Consider the following 23106-nt stretch of genomic DNA (forward strand, 5'->3'; position numbering starts at 1 on the left):
TTTTGCAGAAGTTGGTAAAATCGAGGCCATATAAGTTTGCTTGAGCTAGTACGACCCCTGTCTATGTCAGCTAGATATTTTGTCAAGGGAAGGAAAGTAATCTTGCACGCATTATAAACCATACATCGTTAATTGCCAGTAGCTTCTCGTCGGTCGGTGGTTCTTCCTGGGGGTTTTCCGGGTTCTTCCTCCACCATTAATACTGGCGGCTATGTATAGCCTCTCCTGTGCTGAAAAATGGCGTTAAACCCTACAACAACAACAACAACAACAACAACTTGGCAATTATGTCGTATAGACAGGCATTCATTATGCCGTCATGTGACTTCTATTATCTTTGATAATGTTATGATCTCTACCACCACTCCCATCGTACTTTTTATGCACTTGGTATGTCCCTCGTGAGACTTATCCTAAAAACATTAATATAGTCCAAGCCACCAATCTTTAAGCAAAGACTTTGTACCAACGTACCAATCACACGTTTTCATGGTGTCAAACAAATATTTATATTTCTTTAAATTTTCGGATAGTTTTGGGTGATAAATGGCACCAACATGCTCGGAATGTCAGAATATCACCCAAGAACCAAAATCTAGCAATTACCTTTATTCACAGAAATATAGCCACTAACAATTTTTTTTGAAAATGATTGATTTAAGTGATAATGATAAATGCACCCTTTTTTAGGAGGGAATGGAACATAATAATTATTTATTCCGTCGTAGTTCAGTTACTGAACACTTTGGGAAATATATTTGTGGATTGAATATGAATTTATGAATTTCATAATTACACGAAAATACGTTTTGTACAGAAAAACGTGTCTGATTATCATATTAACTTCCTAATTTTACTTGCAGCAATATGTTGTGTACAGATCACGTTGTGCATCCTAAATCCCCAATCTCACTTATTATACAAATTCTGTTTTATCGTTCATATAAAACGACGCAAAAATATGTAACTGAAGTGAATATCAAAAATGATGAGATGGAAAAATATATAGCTCAAGTTAATAACAAAAGTGATCAGTTGGAGAAAAAGTGGATGATACTGTCATCTATATGTATGTATGTATGTATGTATGTATGTACGTACGTATGTACGTACGTACGTACGTACGTATGTATGTATGTATGTATGTGTGTGTGTGTGTGCGTGTGTACAAAGAAATGTTATATTTTAACAAATATAGGCAATTGATTAATACATTGGGATCTGTGTGCGAGTGTTTATCTGTGTACAACACTTGTGAATGGATATATATGTGCGTACATGTAGTATGAATGTCTGTGTTTGTGTCAAACATGTTTAAATAAGCAAATATATGTAAATGTCTGGATGCTATACAAAACAATTTAACGTAATACCCCATACACCGGTGGTGATGTAGAAGAAAATGTAAAGTACGCTTATGCTTTAAAAAAAAAGTAGCTATCCTTGTTTTCGACCTAAATTGGAACAAATAATTTGGTCTAATGGTCACATCAGTTCTATAGTAATAGCATAAACAACAGTCGAAATTATGTTGAAAATAAATAGAAAACTAAGGCTATAAAACTATGATGTCTTCTTTTATTATCAATAGGCAAAGTTATTTGCGTCCTCCTTAAAAAAAAAAACTGTACACAGAAAACAAAATAAATGAGGCATGTTCCAAACCCTTAAGGTGTTTCTAAACAGATTTAACTCATTTGTCAGGTAGTACAGTTTAAACACTATTTAAGTTACTTTACATTGTATCCATCATAATTACTAAAGATTTCATGAACGTATGCCGACCTATGATAGGCCGAGTGAAACACTGGCTCTTTTGAAGAAAAACTGTTTGACATTTGAGTTGGAAATTATGTTCAAGGTTAAAGTTGTTATAATCAATGTATGGATAAATGAAACTCCGTATGGGTAGCTGCTTAGTGATAAACAAAGTAATTAAGTAGAATGAACTCTGTATGGGCTTCTGCTTAGTAATTATCGACATACTTAACTCTCCACTAGTAGCCGCTTGGTAATTATCAAAGTACTTAAAAGGAATGAACTCTGCATGCGCAGGTACTTGGTAAATAAAAGAAATAAGTAAAAGTGTTACGACTCTGTGGTCTTAAACTTAGAAACAGAAAAGAGCAAAACCACAAAGTTCAGTAAAATTCAATAAATTTATTTCTCTAAAATACAGAGTGAAAATTTAAAACGAACTTGCGGTATTGTGAATTAAATTACAAATATTCCAAAACTTTATATCTCAAGTCCAAAAGCATAAAGTGTTAAACTCCGAATGAATTTATATTTTAATGTGCTAAAGTGACAATGGCCTGTAATGTGTCGATGCGCTGATGTATCACAATGATAAAATCCAGAATGTCTTTAATTGCCTTCGCAATAGTCTTAACAGAGTGATTTAGTCCGAAAAGTAAATGAGCACTTTGTAATTCCACTGAATAATTTAAATGAATAAATCCTATCAAATAAAAACTGATCACACCTAAAAGATTGATTCCACTACAAGTAGTAAGATAGGAATAAATAATTCTGATGTAAACAAATTTCTATAAAAACATAATAGGACTAATATGAGGGTCAAAAGTGCATTTCCATAACATTCCAAGTTGCAAACAAATTCAGGTCTTTTAAAGTACAGAACATGGCAAATATCAGGCAGACCAAGAATGTTCAAGGGGAAAACCAATATCCTGAAGTCAGATCCAAGTAAACATGTTTTCAAAATATTATCTTAAAGATGAGTCTACATTCACTGACAAAAGTTAGCTATGTAATATGTTTATTACAAAAAGAACCTTACAATCGATAATCATTGACAAAAAATGAACACAATATAGATATACATAACATGAGGGAACTCTGTAATTGCCATCTGTTTGAATAGTGTCAAAGTACTTTTGTTGAAGCACGATAATTTCCACGATTTCGATTGATATTCCGATGTCATTGGGTTTAAAAATGTAGATGTTTAATGATTTTTACTCACTGCTTGAAGGTGGGTGGGTATGAAAATTAATGGGGGAGTTAACCCACGTAAATGTTTGTCATTTTAGTTCACTTTCTCAGTTCTCTTACAAACAAATAATATAAATAAATTAATGACTGCATTATGGTGTATCGTATTGGGTAGATTTTCGTTGGAAACGGTGCATACACCCACGTGGATCTTGTCCACTGCTGTTTAAACTACCTTTGCGTAGCGTTCTCTTACTCACACTCGAGTCTATCTGAACATAAATGCTAAAACGGTGCTCGTTTTCGTCCATATGTTTTTAATGATATGCAAACACAGCAGGATTTCACAAAAATGAATATATTCTTGTATACTTCCCGTCCAAGGTTTCAAAGGACCCTAACTGATCAAACTAACTACGTTAAGAATCATTTCGTTTAATGTTGTTAATCATCCAGTGACTCTGAAAACGCCAGAAAGCTGAGCCAGTATTACATAATAGGATCATTTAGGACGGAACCCACGAAGGACAAACACGCTTACCTTACTAGTGTTCCTTTCGTTTCAATTTAAAGTCTCTATTCATTTATATATTTTTACATTTATTTATGTATGTCCGTATGTGTGTTTGCTCAATGATATGATCGACTTTTCGTTTCTTTTCGCAAATATTAGATTTATTTACTAAAATTCTGTGTCCTGGTTGCAAAATGAAAGCAAATCCATAAAGTATTTTTATTTCAATTACTTCTTTTTTTTAAATGGACCAATACGACAGACCTCGATCTTTTTATTTACACTGATAAAAGATGCGAGCACCTTTGTAGCTATATTGAACTCTCGCATAAAGTAACTCTTTTGGATGATGTGCATTTAACTGGACACAAACATTTTCACGTGTATTATTATCTTTTACGAGCCTGGTCGAATCAAAATGGCGTCCAAACTTTGCCACATTCATGTCATTTCTTTCCCGGCAAGCTATATCAGATTAAATGTCAATCGTCTTTAAGTTTATACAACACGTCGTTTCATCGTATTGGCACACAGTCTTATCCATACTGCCACAGCTAGCTTTATTTAATTTCAAAATAAATTTATCTTGAAGTACATCCCAGCTTCAAAGTTGTAATACTCTATCGATTCGAAGTTAAATCTGAGTTGATTCAAAGAAATAGCTTCCGTTTAAAACTTGGCAAATTGATTTGAACGTGCAAATACCCGTTCTACCACTGCCGTCAATAGTTCCTATTTACCAGTATCGATTTCTTTATGCCACCAGTGGTTTTCAAACCGGAAATTCATCGATTCCGGATAATTCATTATTGCAGCCTGATATGAAAATATAGCCAAATATCGAGCATTGTATGGCTGGTTTTGCGTGAATAGGTCGATGTTAAAATTGTCAGCATTAGTTGTGATGCTAAAACTCGATCTCCATAGACGAGAATAGGGTACATGTCTAATTTCATGTGACTATACGGTAGGTTCGACAACGCATATCTATCTATTTATCTATTTATCTATCTATCTAACCGTATATCTATATATATGTCAAGGCTATTTCTGTGTTTCATATATATATATATATATATATATATATATATATATATATATATATATATATATATATATATATATATATATATATATATGTATATATATTTAATTGAACAATAATGACAAAGAAAAGTGCAAACTTTCCTTTTTCATTTTATAATTAGCCTGAGCGCTTCGACTCTCATTAAGTCTTTGTCAAAGGCAATTACAAAACAGAAACAAACAATATTTAAAAAAATGTTGAATATGCAAAACTTTACGTGATTATGGATCTAATGAAAAGGGGCTTTTTTCAAATTTGTGGACACTGCGCCTTATTGGATTGAATGCTGATAATAGAATGGCAACCTAGTCATACTTGTGAGCTTATTACCCGATCAAGCATGGGGGGGTGGAGGCTTGTGATGCATGATAATTTTCGTCATGGTTTTTGGTTTTCATGGCTTATGCTAAATCTCAGATATTTAAGTTTGTCACAAGATGGTCATGTTACATCACTTTTTCCACTGATCCACAATCCTGCTTGAATTATTTTAAAAATTCGCAAAATTTTCGTACAAGATACTAATGTATTAAGAATAATGTTTATATTTGCAACATCGTTAAGAACCCAAATTTCAGTACTGTACCCAAACACCCAACCAGAGGTTATCACACTATCCAAGAATATGATTTGCTCATATAGTTGTTGAAAGATAGTCGATACCATTACCACATACATACATACATACGCAAGCACGCACGCACGCATACATACATACATACATACATACATGCATACATACTCGAACACCTATGTGCATTGGTCTTAATTAAACGTTTTTGGCGAAAGTATTCCAAATGCCCCTGAAGTAGACATGCATTCGTATGTCTCAGCTGATTGAAATTCTAATGAACACCAGGGCAATTGGATTCATTTACATAATATTTGCATATAACGGTATTTACACTTTAACAACAGCTACCCATACGATAGGGACATATGGTTTGATGTCACACCAGAATCATAAACAGAAAAGAAAGTGTTTCATACACACCGAGAAGATATGCCTGTAATTAAATATTTTGTGTTCATGCGACCATTGACTGCAGGTGTGATATTTCAGGCTTTCTACTAGTGGCGAACTTAGCAGTAAAATTCAAAACCGATCACGGTAATCATATTTGTGGCATGTCTGATTAACATAATTACTAAATAAATTATGGATTTACAACGAGGGTGCTTTGAAATTGCCTTATATACCAATATACTTTGAAGAAATCGCATGCAGGTAAATTGAAATGTCGATTTGCCCCATTATAAATTGAAATTTTGATTCGTCCAAATACATTGTACGAGGGGAATTATGCTTCCAGGGTAGACTGGGATTCGAGTGTGCCCCAAAGTGATGTAGCATACCGTCTGTACTCGTTTATAAGACGAGGTCAATGCATATTGCACAGAATCAGATCTGCATTATGCTCAGGCAAATCTGGACCTGTGTAGTATTTTAAAAGTAATCAATACAATAAAAGACACAGGTATTGATGTGCAGGTGCATTATGCTACGGCTGATCTGAATCTGTGTTGTTTGCAGTTTAATTCGTCTTATAAACGTGTGCATACGGTAGTCTTGTTTTCTGTTACACACCGTGGTTTCATCTTGGTCTCAACGTTCTATGGCAAGTATAGGTCCGTCATTTTCAAACTGCTGCCTGAATTAACGATGTATGGTTTATAATGCGTGCAAGATTACTTTCCTTCCCTTGACAAAATATCTAGCTGACATAGACAGGGGTCGTACTAGCTCCAGCAAACTTATATGGCCACGATTTTACCAACTTCTGCAAAAGCTTTATCCGCACACTATCACTCTCTTGACTGTGATACTTCTGATCGTTTATGTGAAAATCGGCCTTAATACTTGTATTAGTATGCATGAGAAATGTTTGATTGCAAAAATGTTTGTAGCTAAAGAAGCTCTTCGTTAGGGTGAATAAACAGCTTACATACATAAAACAAACACCAAACACTAAATCCAAGAAAAGGTCTTTACAACGAGAGATATAAAAAAAAGGTTCTTGTGGAACAATAATTTGTTTTTGTCGTTTTTGTTGTTGTTGTTGTTGTGGGATTTAATTCAGCACACGATAGGCTATGCATGGCGACCAGTATTAATGGTGGAGGAAGAACCCGTGTAAACCCTGGAAAGAACCACCGACCCACGAGAAGCTGCTGGCAAGCTTTCTCACATACCCACATTAGCCGAATCCTAGACTCGAACCCACGCAGACAGAGGTGAGTTGGCAGTGATCTGTAACGGAGAGCGCTTTAGACCACTCGGCCACTCGGGGCCCCTGTTTTGCACGTACCTTGGGCCACATCTATCTGACTTGATGATGAAGATGAAGTATATTATGTTCATCACGTATGTAGAAAGATTTGTCCCACGCTACCAACACCTTCTGACGTAGATTCTCAATGTGGTATTTGCCTGTATATTTTGTTTTAAATTGAACATGGGAGAATAACTTGCGTCATCAAAGGAACGAATAAAATATTCAAGTATAAAGACGAGGGTAAAGTCCCTCACTTATATTCTATCGGCATTTATCTATATATCTACCAGTCACTGCCACACTCGTACATGGAGAATTACTGGCAGGTTGTTGTACACTCTGCGGCGCGGGAGACAGTTGGACGCCACTTTTCTAACAAATTTTGCCACTTATCTAACAAATTTGGAATTTTAGTATTTATCACAGAAAGTTTGACATGGTCGTCTGCCTGTGAAAGTTGGACTTTGCCACTTCGTTATCCAAGTCGGACCTAGCCATTTTTTCAAAGAAACTTGGACTTTGTCATATTTCAAAGAACATTTCACCAGATTCTGACATTGATAGATGAGGTTGAACATTTCACCAGTTTTTTGACATTTTAGACACCCCACCCCCACCCCAAGACCAAGGTGAAAATCATGGAGAAGAACACGGAGATCGAAGTTTAGTATGTGAAAATTGAACCGATATGTTTTTATGTGATAATTGCCATCCAGCACTAGCGCTGAACAATAGATGGATAATTGAAATGGCTGTTCAGTTAGCCAACCACACCTTGTCTTTACAAAATGTGGTTGTTACGCCTCTCAAGCTCTATGGCGGTCACAGGTAACAACTGTTTTTCCACCGTAGGAATCATTTATCTGTACAGAATGTAACTCTCCACACAAAACTGACCGTCAATTGACGTCCCAAAAGGCACACTGTGTTGCATTTCACCAGACCATGTAGCTACTAGAATTGTTTCAAATTACAGCTTTTTGCCATCGCCGACATTCCAACCTGGTACATCTGCCGCCACCCCGTCACCCACATTCTTTAATTATGTGGTACTAATATGACATTTTTAAGATGTGCATTCGTTTTATATCGAGCCAAAGTAAACTGCTTATCATTTTGAAACGACAGGAGACATTATGATAAACTTTAATTTTTAAATTGGAGAGATTACAAGTAGAGTAGGTTGAAGATCGAGGGCATAAGTTACTACCTATGTTAAATAATAATAATAATAATAATAATAATAATAATAATGAGGACTTTGTATATCGCATAATGTTTAGAAGCTCTAAGCGCTTTACAACATTAGACAACACCTATAAGATAAAAAACATATAATGATATGATTACAAACACAAACACCATGAAATTAGAAAACATAGAAAAAAACATGCTGAAAATATTTCAGATAGGAAACAGTATTAGGTCTTTAAGTTTGTTCTTGCAGTCGAAATAAGTGAGTTTTGAGAGCACTCTTGAATGTGATCACTGTGTTTTTGTGTCTAAGTTCAGTGGGCAATTCATTCCACGTTGCTGGGTCCTGGTATGCAAAAGAATGCTGTCCATATGACTTTGTTTTCATAGTGGGAATAAATAGTATACGATTGTCAGAAGAGGAGCGTAAGTATCTTGCTGGTGTGTACACATGGGTGAGGTCGGATAGGTATGTTGGACTAGAGTCCGTCAGTGAAACGTAGCACAGAGAACAAATTTTGTGTTTTGATTCTGGATCGAATGGAGAGCCATTGTAGGGTACTGAGCAGCGGGGAGGTGTGCTCTAATCGTGGTACTCTAAGTATGATCCATGCAGCTGTGTTTTGAACTTTTTGAAGTTTTGGAGCAGATATTGAGATGAACTAGACAGAATTGAGTGACAATAATTCAGTCCTGAAAGTACTAATGAACACACAAGTGTTTTAGTGGCATCACCTGAAAGATATTTGCGAATGGAGCTGATGCGTCTCAGCTCAAGATATGCAGCCTTGCATATGTTCATGACATGTTGGTGCAATGTGAGAGTACTGTCCAGAGTAACACCTAGGTTTCGCACTGATTGTATGAATTTAATGTTGGTGTTGCTGATATTTATTGTTTGAGGTAAAGGATGTGAATGAGAAAGTCTTTGTGTTGTGATCAGAATGGCCTCAGTTTTATCATCATTCATCTGTAGCTTGTTACATGTCATCCATGATTTCACATCAGAAATGCACCTCTCTACACTTTGGATGTTAGCATCAACTTCAGTTGGATGGCTAGATTTGTATATTTGGGTGTCATCAGCGTACAATTGGAGAGACAGTGGATGTTGGTCTATGACAATTGAGAGCGGCTGAGTGTATAGAACGAAGAGAACAGGTCCAAAAACTGACCCCTGTGGAACACCACAACATAGATCAACTGGGCTGGAGTGTATTCCATTTGCAGACACAATTTGTGTCCTGTTGAACAAGTAGGACTTGAACCACAGTAAGGCTGTATCATGAATGCCAAATGTTGGAATTGGATCAAGTTCACGTGACTTTGGTGCACTCTTCATCAGGATTGTACGTACGAAATCCATAGAGACAGGTTCAAATGCTGCTAATGGTTGCCGCTCAAATTATGTATACCAACTGTATGGTGACGACGAGTCAATTGAAATTGTGGCGTCAAGCTTATCTCTAATGGTTTGTACTTTGTCACGGAAGAAATTTGCAAACGTATCCGGAATGTCGACTGGACAGAAGGGAGTTGGAAGTGGTGTAGATTTGTTCCTTGACATTAGCTTGTTAGTGATCTCGAAGAGCTATTTGCAGCTGGAATTTTCTATGATCTGCTGAAAAGGGCCTGCTGATTCTGGGGAATGAAGAGAAATCTGTCTGGCAGGAAATGCAACAGTGTTACATGTTGAGTCTGTCTGGCCGGAAATGCAACAGTGTAACATGATGTGTCTGTCTTGCAGGAAATGTAACAGTGTAACATGTTGAGTCTGTCTTGCAGGAAATGTAACAGTGTAACATGTTGAGTCTGTCTGGCAGGAAATGTAACAGTGTAACATGATGTGTCTGTCTTGCAGGAAATGCAACAGTGTAACATGTTGAGTCTGTCTGGCCGGAAATGTAACAGTGTAACATGATGTGTCTGTCTTGCAGGAAATGTAACAGTGTAACATGTTGTGTCTGTCTGACCAGAATGTAGCAGGATATGTTTATATGAACTATAATGTAAATTGAGACTATATGAAATGTATTATATATGTTACAGACAGTAAGATTACAGAAGGAATTTGGCTCGTTAATCCTGTTGTGTTTTGGCAAAAAATGCTATTCAGTGTCAGGTCATGTTTCATTGGTCAGTTTCTGAAGGCTAGTGTTATTTTGCTAAAATTGTCAAAAGTTGACATATGTTAACATTTCGTAAGTGAAAGTGTGGTTGCTTGGTCAGCGATATTTTTCACTGGTCAAATTTTGTTACAAATCAAATCAAATTCAAAGTCCAGTGGCTTCCCAGATTGTTTCCTTGATAAATATATTTACTGAAATAATATTGCAATGTTAATTATTTTTGGGGAAAAATAATTTCATCGGTACTCAGTGCATGAAGATGTAACTCTATCCTAAATGTAATTGAACACGGAGACGGTACTCAAACCTCAGTGTAATTTAGCTTCCTATCAGTAGTATTAGCTTACTGATACAATCGAAATACAAGCATATCCAACACTGACATTACTGTGGGAGATAGTTACACAATGGACGGCCAGTCAATATGTATTTTATACCTATGGATATTTTTAACATTACGTTTTCCTTGTTGAAAGAGAGAACCATAATGATAAATATATGGATTAAAGCGTTTTGTTAAATTCACGTTAGAGGCAATATCGACCCTCAGTTGATAACACACAAAAATTATTTAATATCGATAAGCGTCCCAAAAACAAAAGAATCAGGAATATTGTATGGATTGCATCTTTCTTGAGTTAATGCGCTCGAGAGACTGGAATTCACATGTCTAACTTTTCCGTGGCTGTTCGTACTTGCGACACGTACATTAAAAAACCTCTATTCCACCACTGTCAAAAATTTAGTGTGGTGATGCGAGAAGGATGTGGAAAGATATTTAGTGCTTCTCATACTCTTTCTGACTTTGCCGAGCAGATTTTAGCCCCGAGCGACCCAGCAAAATTAGAGGCATAGGTGGGTTTCATCGTCTTGCTACGAAATAAAGCGCATATTTAAAAATTAAAGAATTTTAATAATGTCACCATGCAATATAAAATGTTTTTGATCGTCCTAGCCTTGGAAAATTAAAGGGTAGCGTTTTCTTAAATTTAGAAGATGCTATTAGAATAATGAATAACATAAAAATATCATTGGTAAGAGATAAATCCTGTACTCCTAAGTCTCGAGATATTTTAAATTTATGTACAGATAAAGAAAAACAAACTTTTACTGTCGGTATTGGTAGAATGACGAAAGGTTGACATCAAAAAAAATTTAACGTTATATTATTAACCGAAATGAGGCATTGCTCTCAACTTATCCATATGGGGTGTTACGACTTTACGGTTTTAAACTATGTAACAGAAATGAGTGAAAACCATTAATAATGATTGTCATATTTAACCCACAATCATGGAGAAATATTTTGTTATGTATTATGTTGTTTACAAAATAAATATTACTGATCAGGTACAACATGAACTTGTTTTTGGAAAAGGTCAGGTACAAACTGCAGATGTATATAACATATAATTATTAAGAAAGTCCAACAAAACCACAGATTTAAATATACATAACAATATACACTCGCTCATATATTTACACGTGTATTATTTTGTAGTCTCGACAGAGTTGTTTCTCTTTAGACCTAACGTCAGTATTGATGAGAGATGAGTCCTCCTAATATGCGATCTACAGTTACATAGGGAATTTGTCTAATAAATGAATTGTGCAAAATATTTGCTTTTGTATTAATACACACGGTTGCATAGATGGACAGAAAGACCCATCCCCTTTCTCTCTCTCTCTCTCTCTCTCTCTCTCTGAGTTGGTACCACCAAATTATATCCAAATTCTAGATGCACGATTTCGATGTATATGTATTTTTATTATGGCATTCCGTTTCAAGCAATAACAGAGACAACCCCCACCCCGAATTTTTACAAAGAAGCAGGGGAAAAAATGTTTTTTTTTCCAGCAAACTGAGTACTGGAAAAAGAAATCTTGTAATGGCAGTAAAATTACAACACAAGTTTGTGCAATTATATTTATCAGGGAAATAAACTGGGAAGCCACTTGGCTTTGAACATATTTGGTAATAAAATCTGTTGCAAGTGAACTGGTAAAAACTGAAAATAACCATTTCCAAACAGCCACAATTTTACTCCTTATGAAATGTAAACATATGTCTGAATGTGCTAGATTTGGCATATTTGTAACATGGCTTCAAGAACACGTAATATTTTTAAGTTTCGCAATGAGTAAATAAAGGTAACAATCGGTAGGACCGGCAAATCTATAACGATTTTAAGAACCAAATTGTACACTCGCCAAATCGTAAGCCAAAGTCGTTTGAGGCTGACAGAACTGTAAGAAATTTAAGAACCAGCTTTGACACACTTCAACAAGTATATGTTCATTCGAAAATTTAGCAAAATAGCATCGGTCTTCAGAGTGAAAACAAAAAGCTTTTTAAAATTTAACAAATAATTTATTTTCCTGGAAAATTCTGTAAAAAAATGAAAAAAGGAGAACTTACGGTTTCAAGAATCAAATCCAAAATTGATCTAAGAATAATCCACGAATTAAATTGCAAAAGTCCTAGTAATAAATGTTCTAATAATTTCAAATTCGAATCCTGATGTAAAATCCAAGATGGATGACGATGACGTATGCTGTAGTCAGTACTGTGCTTATCTACAGTTTCTTGTAGGAATACAGATAATGACACTCCGGTGTTTGAAATCAAAATTGAATTTGTAAGCAATGTCTTTCCCTGTGTGAGCACTCTTCAGAATATTTCCAGACAAATAACAGAATTAATCCTTTTTGAGTCCAAGTAATTTGAAATAACTCCAAACAAGTAATTTGAAATAACTCTAAACAGCACAATATAACACTTCTACTAAAAATTATTTCTCTCAAACATTGAATTATATGGGCTTTCCTAAACATCAACAAGGGTCATGTGATCATGTTTATATCACATACACAGAATATGGCCTTGATTAGACCAATGATTTTATTCCCAGAATAAATATTTTTTAAAAAGTGTTTACTTCTTAACCCACGTAGTTTCATCACGACATTGATAACAACCAATCATTTTAAAATAAAATACAACTTTGTTTACTAATTCTGGACACAGGTCAGAATTTAGATCAACACCTGTTGTTTATAAACTAACAGTCAAGGTCAAACCACTTCCTGAAAAAAAGTGTCATCTATAGTGAATAAATTTACATTACAATAGCATATAATAGAATAAAAATGTTAAAACTGACAAATTAAATAAAATAAATATATTAAATCAGATATACGTATATATATATATATATATATATATATATATATATATATATATATATATATATATATATATATATATATATATATATATTGTGACACTTGTCAACCATTTGTGAAAATGGCTATTATTATTTTTATAAATAATTTAGTCATTTTTCTTTTTATTAGATGGTATAAACGGTAGATGGTATAAAGATATGGCAAACCATAATGAGGAACAACAAATGCGAACCACCCATCAGAGTCATGGCAGACGCTCAGTTAGTTATGATCAACCTCCAATTTCCAGAACTCCGAGTGATGACCGACAATTGTTGAGATCCCTCGTCGAGACTCCCGACGATCAGGATCCATACCCTGACAATGCGTATGAACAATCCCCCTATCCACAATCCAAACGAAATACACTACAGAACCAGTCAAAGAATGCAAGAATGTCCCATCAAGAAACACCGAATAGAAATACTAAACCAGTTGTACAGAACAGAACTTCATCTGGAGAGAATGTCACACCGGAATCCCAGTATGGGGACCAAAATGGATCACAGTTGTCCAGAGCAGGAAGTCAAGCATTACAAAAAAGTAGTCAGTCCATTTTCTCCGAGTCAAGAGTCGGGAGTTCACAAAATAGTGAGGTAACAATAAATGAAAATTGTCTGTTTTCTGGCTGCCCTGATTGTATTTAAAATCCATATATAAAGAACTATTTTGCTGGTTCACCGATTAAAAAGGAAAATATATCCAAGAGTAAGTGAGATCGTATACCTTATATATGTATTACATGTTCAAGATTATCGCTTCCTGTGCGTCAGTTTATAAATCTCTTTTCATAAAGATTTTAGCAAAAAATACAAATAATTCAGTGTGTAGGAGACTTTGTTTAAACAAAATGCAATAGAATATTTATTGGCTTTTCTTTACCTAGGTGTAGCCAGTCATAGAATTTGGAGAAGAAGAAAAAATCTTTTTTTTTCAAAGACTAAAAGACATCAGACTATTTTGCACTGCATGTGTACGTGCTTTCAAATACTTCATGTCGATTTGCACATATTTGTTTAAAATAACATAAATGTTTACTTTCGGATTGTCTTCCAACAGGATACATGGTGGCAGTCGGGTAAGAGCGTAACTGAGTGTAACCTGTACATGATGACGTTTCAGATAGAGTGTGACGTTACTTTTCTTGTTGGGGATGCTCAAGAACATATTAAAGCTCATAAATACGTCCTCATTAGCCGAAGTCCAGAGTACTTTCGAAAATTCACCAAACAAGAGCAGTCGCAAAATGCCTCCTTGAAGATTCCAGACATCCAACCAAAGATCTTCAGAGAAGTTTTAAAGTAATTATTTTGGGACGTTTGCTAGATATTACACATTAATACACAATTGTTTTGAATCATTTATTCACATTCTCACGACTGCATCCTATCATGAACATAAAAAAATTTGTACTTGGAATAAAAGCTCTGATGCAAAGGGATACTTATTTATTTACCTTTCTACTTATATTTTTATAATTATTTTTAATTTTCTTACCCTATTCTACGCGTTCAAATTAGCATAATTTATGGATAAAGATCGTGGACAAATGACAATGCTTACACATCATAACTGTATTTGTCACATAGTTAATACACCTTTTACATATAATGTATGCAGCTTAACATTTTTATATTACAGCATGTTGTTGTTGTTGTTGTTGTAGGGTTTAACGCCACTTTTCAGCACAAGATAGGCCATACATGGCGGCCAGTATTAATGGTGGAGGAAGAACCCGGAAAACCCCCGGAAAGAACCACCGACCCACGAGGAGCTACTGGCAAGCTTTCTCACATAACCACATTAGCCGAATCCGAGACTCGAACCGACGCGGACAGAGGTGAGATGGCAGTGATCCGTAACGGTGAGCGCTTTAGACCACTCGGCCACTCGGGGCCCCTATTACAGCATGTAAACATATCACTTTATGTGATTTTGATCGGTCCAATAAACCCGTGAAAATCTTGAGCAGTATTCTCCTTAGTGGTTGGTTGCGACCGTAGGAACGTTCCTTAATCCGCCCTCTGGAACTTTTCTTTTTTTACAAGAACTATCAACATTTGGGTGGCCATTTTCTCGAATCGATTGACCAAAGGGCATTGGGAAAGAGGTTACGTCTGTCGGGATTGTCCAATTTACCCCTACAGAGACCCGTTACAATTAAAACTATGGGTCTCGGTTAGTGAATAGAGGGCGGGGTGGTAACATGGACACAGCTCCTAGTACTGTGCTGTTACAAATCAAATAACGCAAATATCCGGTCATAAATAAACCACAGTAAATCTGGAATTTCTGCATTCAGTATTCATCCTTCGTGTGAATATTCATAAAACTAAAATGTTTCGTAGTGAAATTTTCATACTTTAGGTGGAAACATTGTAAACAATCTCATAAATGTTCATGGCTTGACTACAATAAATCGAGAAACCAACTATGTTATACCACACCGTAATTTACATGCTGACTGATGATGCGTTCTGTATCAAACGTGCTTGTGATTCGGAAGGATAAATGTTTTTGAAGAAGAAGAAAAACGAAATCTACTTGTAAATTTTACTGCACATAGAACTTCTCATTATTAATACAACTGACGTCTGTGACTAATAAAGGTTCATCGTCTGAGCAAGAATGTTAAACGAAAATATTTCTTCTAATTTCTGTCTAAACTATTTCCATTAAAAACAAAATATGTGATAAACAGAATTTGAAGCCTCGCAAAAGCTGGATATTATTCGATATTAAATCATCACCCCTCTAAGATCATCTACATGCATGGATATATTGTTACGATCCAAGTGCTATTTCATCAAAATTTACGTATATATTTGCACAGTTATTGTCATCACTATTTTTAGTACTGGGTTGACCATTAACTGATAATATTTGCATGCTTCACACACTTTCCCACCTCTGTCTGCGTGGGTTCGAGTCTAGGATTCGGCCAATGTGGGTATGTGAGAAAGCTTGCCAGTAGCTTCTCGCGTGTCGGTTGTTCTTCCCGGGGTTTTACCGGGTTCTTCCTCCACCATTAATACTGGCCGCCATGTATAGCCTATCGTGTGCTGAAAAATGACGTTAAACCCTACAACAACAACAACAACATACACTTTCTAATGTCATTTGACCTTTTGTTTTTAATTTATGGCTGCATAGAACTCGAAAGTTTGAATTTGCCTGTAAAGAAAATGCGAGATTGAAGATCATAATGTGTCATTGACCTTTAAAGGTCACAATGTGATGTTGACCTTCCGTCTGGTGTAAGCCGCTAAAGAAGGAGAATCATCAACATAATCAATATGTACAAACAATGTTTAATTAATTTCAATCACTGATGTCGAATGGCAAGATAACAAAATCGATGGAATACTAGCCACAGTTAAGTCATAAAATAATATTAGTATGGTCTAAGGTGCCGCCCCGGAGGTAGACAAGAAAATTTCGTAGAACCCAGAAACAGACAAAGTACAATTTTTATTTTGGTTTAAAATTTTCAATTTGTTTTTGTCCTTTGCAGATATCTCTATACCGATGAGATTGAAGTTACTGATGATAATATTACACCTATGTTGTATGCGTCAAAGAAGTTGGCATTAAAAGGTGTCGCTGCCAAGTGCTTCAAGTTTTTGGATTCAAAGATGTATTCAGAAAATGTGTGTACAATCATGGAGCAAGCACACGTGTACGAGGAAAATAATCTGTATGAAAAATGTTTAAGATTCATTTATGTTAATGGCTCAGAGGTCTTAAAATCCTCCTCATTTCCTGAATTGTGCTCAACTTGTGTTGAAAAAGTCATCGATTCTGATGCCTTACGTGCAGACGAGATAGAGGTTTTCGAGGCCATGATGACATGGGCTAGTCGAGAATGCGCGCGCAAAAATCTTCAACTAAACGATAAGAATCGCAGGGAGGCATTAGGAAATCTGTTGTTCCTCATTAGATTCCCAGTCATTAATGTAAATTATTTTACTCAAAACATATCCCTAGGAAGTCTTATGACCAAAGATGAATCGCTTTCAATTTTCCAGTACCACCATGGCGAAGAACAAAGGCTTCCGAATCGTTTTAAAAAGAGGCCTAGAGACAAGACTCTAAAACCTATCGCTGAAAATCTGGTCCCAGATATTCCGTCCAGCAACCAGTCTGCACCCACATCCAAAGCTATACGGTTCAGAGCAGTAGATGGCACGTGGAAATTAAAGGGAATACCGGATGCTATCTGCTTCACCGTCTCAAAGCCGATCATTCTTCATGGTGCCGAAATATATGGATCCACCGAAGGGCCAGAATCTTTCTTGGTCAATGTCAAAATTTTCGATGACACGAAGCAAGAAGCGAGCACCTGCGATGTCAATATCTACACAACACCCGGACAGCAGACGTATGACATCTTACTGTCTCGACCAATGCGAATTCCTCCATTTAGGGCATTTACCATTCAGATCATCATAAGAGGCGCAACATCATGGAGAGGAGTAGATGGAATGGTTGACGTTGTGTCAAACGGGGTTTCTTTCCAGTTCACCAACAGCAACAGAAGTTCCAATGGAACTGATATTACTGTCGGGCAAATTCCTGGAATATTGTTCAGTAATACCCAATAATTTGCATGCATTCTTTCCCTTCCACATGCCATAACATCAACGACAAAATAACTGAGTTAGTATATTCATTCTGCAGTAGATTCCAAAGATTTTTTTTTTCTTCAGGTACATTCTCGATAAACTGAACAGCATGCTTGACATGCAGTATCTTGCTTGGTAGTTTAAGTAAATAAAAAATATAGTTAAACACTACATTAAAATAAATTTAAGCCTGTAATAATAAAACAACTAGAAATCCGCCAAAAAGCATTTAATTTGATCACCAAAATAATGAAAATCTCTTTAAAAATTAAAAATTAAACCGAAGAATTAAACACCATCAATCTTCTCTCAAATCACAAAACAACACCCAAAAATCTCGTTGTGATGTGTGTATGGAGGTATAACAGAACAAACAAGTCCCAGTAATTGCTCTTTGTATTCTGGTTGGTAGTTCGGTTGTTTTCTGTGTCCTAACAACAGTGTTGTTAAAAGCAAAACAAAGTGTCAGGATATGTATTGCTTTGGAGCTTATTAATAACATCTACATGTAATTATTGCAGACTGACTTTCAACGGTGACATACGAGTTTTATTTGATATTTTATGGAAACCGGTTGCATGCATTTGATGTGAATCGCACCTGTTTTACTGTATATATTGTTTAAACCAATTCGTTTCTCTGTGATAATCCAAAAAAGGGGGTGGGGGATAACATTATATAATTTATACTTTCTGTGTGTATTTTCATTAGTCTGTCAATGTGATGCTGCATAATTGATCATATTTTCTCATTGCTAGTGTCGGGACAAACTGCTCTAGCGTTCCCACTTGTACTGAAATTAAATAGTAATAAGATACGATAGCATTTTGCAAGAATTTAAATTATAACTGCCCTCCCCTCAGTGGATCAAGCACCTAAGAATGCCTTTGAAATTTGATTTTCACGATGAATAGCTGTGTTGTTACTGCTTTGTAGTTAAAGGTATTGACAGCATCCCAAGGCAATATTACTGTGATCACGGGAGGTAAATCAACAATACAAACAAAAATCGATCAAGACCATAATAGTGAATATGTTGTAATTAACCGAATTAAGGGTGCTCTCATATATACCGAACGTGCAAGTAGTACTGCTGCCAAATAATTATCTACTAACTGAGGTTCAAGTAAATACGTTAACAAGTATTTACTGACTGAGGTGCAAGGACATATTTTAACAAGTATTCACTGACTGAAATGCAAAGACATATTTTAACAAGTGTTTACTGATTGTGGTGCAGGGCCATATTTTAACAAGTATTTACTACTGGCTGAGGTGCAATGACATATTTTAAAAAGTATTTACTGACTGTGGTGCAAGGACATATTTTTAACAAGTATTTACTGACTGAGGTGCAAGGACATATTTTAACAAGTATTCACTGACTGAGGTGCAAGGCCATACTTTAATTGCAAGTTCTTACTGAATGTGATGTGAATCGCACCTGTTTAACTGAATATATTGTTTAAACCAATTCGTTTCTCTATATTGTTTACTCCCATTGTAAAAATATTATGATATTCGACTCTTTAAAGTTTATAACAACCTGCTTATATTTACAATGATATTTACATCCACACGTTGCAATTTATGACAATTTACCGCTTCATATGGTATTCTCCCTTGTCCTGTGCCAAGAATATATACCACAGATACAAAATACAATTACATATTTGTTCATATTTTATTGCTCAGAAGAAACAACAGGAACTAATACTTTATTGGAAGCGCCAACTGCGCGTACTGACGAACAAATAAACATAAGACGTACTCTAATGAAAGCAAGATTTTTGTTATACAATTAGCTTGTTATTTTTGGAACAGTGTAGTCGTTCGTATTAATAATTGGATGTTACAGGTCTCTGGCCAAATGGATCAACAGCTGCGACATAACAAGACCCGTGTAAATAGTAACATTTGGTGTTGTGACGGAAATATTTCCATTGTTTCTAATTCTTATAAGGAACTCAAATCTTAAAAGTCACTTTAAACTCACGCAATTAAAAGTCGAATCATTTCTGTACACCTTTGTACTTTTTTAGCATTTGTGTTGGAACATGAATCTGCAGTGTTAAAATGTCCAAATTATCATGAAATCTGAGTCGCTTTTACCTATCACTCCCATCTCGCCTGTCCTGGTGGGCCTATGCGAGAATGCTTGACAGTAGCTTTCCGTTGGTCCTTGCTTCTTACTGGTGTTTTTCCGGGTTCTTCCTCCACCATTTATACTTGTCACCATGTATGGCTTATCGAGCGCTGAACAAAATTTGCTTAAAAAAGGCAATAGTATTTTAATGTCAGCTGAATATACCACTATAAGAAATTCGTCTGCTAATCCAGAAATATCGTTTATGGGAGACTACACAAAGAGAAGAGGGATCTTTGATACCTAATCCCCGGTGAGGGCATCTGAATCTTCTACATCTAAACCATTTCCTATGCATAATTGTAATCATCTAACTGTACAAAAAACTTTTCTAGGAAACGTTACGGTTCTTTCGCGCTTTTGTTGTGGGTGAGGTGGCGAGGACACTTTGCCACACATACTGTTATGTATATTTGATTTAACTTATATTTGAAATAATTGTTTGTAAGTTTTAAAATATTTTTATTTGTTTTTAATTTCATCATATATCCAAAAAAATGTATGTCTGTTTATTAGGAACTCGATATTTTCCAGAAAATAGTTTGACCTTGACTGTTCATTTTAGTAAACACATAAGGCTGACCTGGTTCCCGACTTTTCATTCAAAATTAGTAACAGCCACGTGCACGAGTTCTTTTTAATTTATTCTTATCGTGTGAATAATAAGGTTGAGATCGAGGCTGTGTTGGATACCTGACCCTCGACTTGTAAATAGTTTTTAGTGAAGTAAGCAACTTGTATTCTCGGAGTAAAATGATTGGTTCTTATCAAGTTTTAAACCATCGTTTTAGAAGAATAATCGTAGTCGAGCTTCTAAACACTGGGACGTAGAAGCGTTTCTTTTGTTGTGTCATTTTGGGAATTACATTTTAATGTTTATTCAGATAATTTGGATTCAAAAGGATTAATTTTTTTCTCTGGAAATAATTTGAGTGCTCATACAGAATTCTTCAACAAAGACATTTCTTAAAAATTGTATTCGGATTTCCAAAACCTGAGTGATATTTCTTGTTTCTACAAGGAACTGTAGACGTCAACACAGTACAGGATACAGCGGAAGTCATCGCCTTCCATCTTGGATTCTTCGTCGGGACTCAATTCATTAGAACATTTTAATAAAAGGACTTCTTAAATTTTATTCGTGGATTATTATTGGATAATTTTTGGACTTGATTCTTAAAACCGTAAGTTCTTTTTTTACAGTATTTTTTCCAGGGAAATAGATTATTTGTTAAATTTTTCCAAGTTTGTTGTTTTCACTCTTTCTTGTGTTACTGTTTATTCGAGCCTAAACGCATAACATAATTCCTGTACTACAGATACAACAGCAGCAAAATGGTTTACATAAACAATATAAACCGTTGACTAAATAACGAAATTTTAAGTCAGCTCAATGGTTTCGCTGTCATTGCAGTTATTCCTTATTATAATAGGCAAACAGCGAATAAATCACATCAGTACATTATCGTATCTGCTGCATATGCATTTGCAAGGGGATGAAGCCGGGTTAGTATTGGATTTAGAGAAGACATTGAAAGCAAATTATAGAATGAGATTTTTATTTATAATGTAACTGAAAGCTGAATGAATTTCTCACCATCCAACAAATATATAAAACAATTTATACAGAAATGATATCGCTTCTAATTTAAACTTATCTGAACTTCAGAAGAGTAATAAAACAAGAATCGACGCATGAATCTCATAAACAAATATGCTTGATATATGGATCTATCACCATGGATGATCAATGTATATAATTTATACATAAATATTATCAATTTTGATTCATTCACCAAAGGTGATCAAGGTACAGAATTTGTGCAAAAATATATGAATTATGTACGAATCATCCACAAGTAAAATCCGTGTATTATTGATATCTACTCATATAGTAATATGGAATTACTGATTTTATTCGGTAATATTGAATAATATCGATTCAAAATATGTGCAAGGAACATGTGCATTTTATGGCGTCCAGTTGACGATCACGATGTATTTCCGATTCGATAGCTCTCGTCGAATAGTCCAGGAGTCCCTACACATTACAGACAACACTCTTTCCCTAGAAGTAAAGTGGTATACGACATATGTCTAACTTTGCAAAATTTAGAATAAATTCTAAAACATCCACTATATAAAACAATTCCATCAAATGAATCGGATAGCAAGAAAGAATTCAGTTTTATGTTAAGCATACCTCTACAGCTGAAAAATGCTTTCGATAGGTTATTGGTGTATGTCTTTTCCAACACAAAACCAATACATGGTTTGGGTGGCGCGTTACAGTTTCAGTTTCCTATTTTGCATAGGGTTAGAATGTTAAAGAAAAAGAATTTCCCCGAGTTTTCTCACGTATTGTTCAAATAACCTTTAATTCCCTTTATCTTGGTGTATGGTTGATGGGTGTAATATGGGTTATAGGGTATACAGCTTGGCATTACTCTAGATGTGCACCTTTAGAAAAACTGCTAGCTCCACTTGGTGACATTTTCACTTCCTGGAATTCAGAGGTAAATTGTATAAAAAAGAGCCGATACATTTTTACATTTTATATATTTGGTAATTCATTCATTGCACATTCAGAAGCTGGTATTGTCTAGTTTGGCAAAATTCAATTTCTCTAATTTAAAACATATTAGGCTATAAATGAGGGTCAGTATATTTGGTGTAGTAAAAACGGCAAAGCCCCAGAAAAAGCATCGTCCCACAGGAAGCTACAGGCAAAATTTCTCACATTCCCACAGTAACCAAGCCCGATACTTGAACCAACGCGAGCAGAGTTGAGATGGCAGTGATCAGTTATGGCAAACGCCTTTGACCACTCCACCACTTGGAGCCCACGTTAAACGTGTCATGGCTTTACTTGTTTTGGACAGTTGTTAGTTGGGTGCCATTTTACAGATACAATGGCTGTTAGTCTAGTGTAGTATCTACAGCCATTGT

At 35.4% G+C, this 23106-nt stretch overlaps 1 protein-coding gene across 1 annotated transcript; it reads left to right on the plus strand.

Moving 5' to 3' along the window:
- Positions 1-4307: 4307 nt before the first annotated feature.
- LOC149786296 (BTB/POZ domain-containing protein 6-B-like) lies at positions 4308-19529 on the plus strand. The gene is made up of 4 exons (XM_089978174.1): positions 4308-4439; positions 13516-13982; positions 14446-14687; positions 16901-19529. The coding sequence occupies exons 2-4, from the start codon at positions 13545-13547 to the stop codon at positions 17988-17990; spliced, it is 1770 nt and encodes a 589-aa protein (XP_089834300.1). The 5' UTR covers positions 4308-4439; positions 13516-13544; the 3' UTR covers positions 17991-19529.
- Positions 19530-23106: the final 3577 nt, after the last annotated feature.

The sequence above is a fragment of the Sinohyriopsis cumingii genome, chromosome 12 (assembly GCF_028554795.1).
Source record: "Sinohyriopsis cumingii isolate HCF-2022 chromosome 12, ASM2855479v2, whole genome shotgun sequence".
Lineage (NCBI taxonomy): Eukaryota > Metazoa > Mollusca > Bivalvia > Unionida > Unionidae > Sinohyriopsis > Sinohyriopsis cumingii.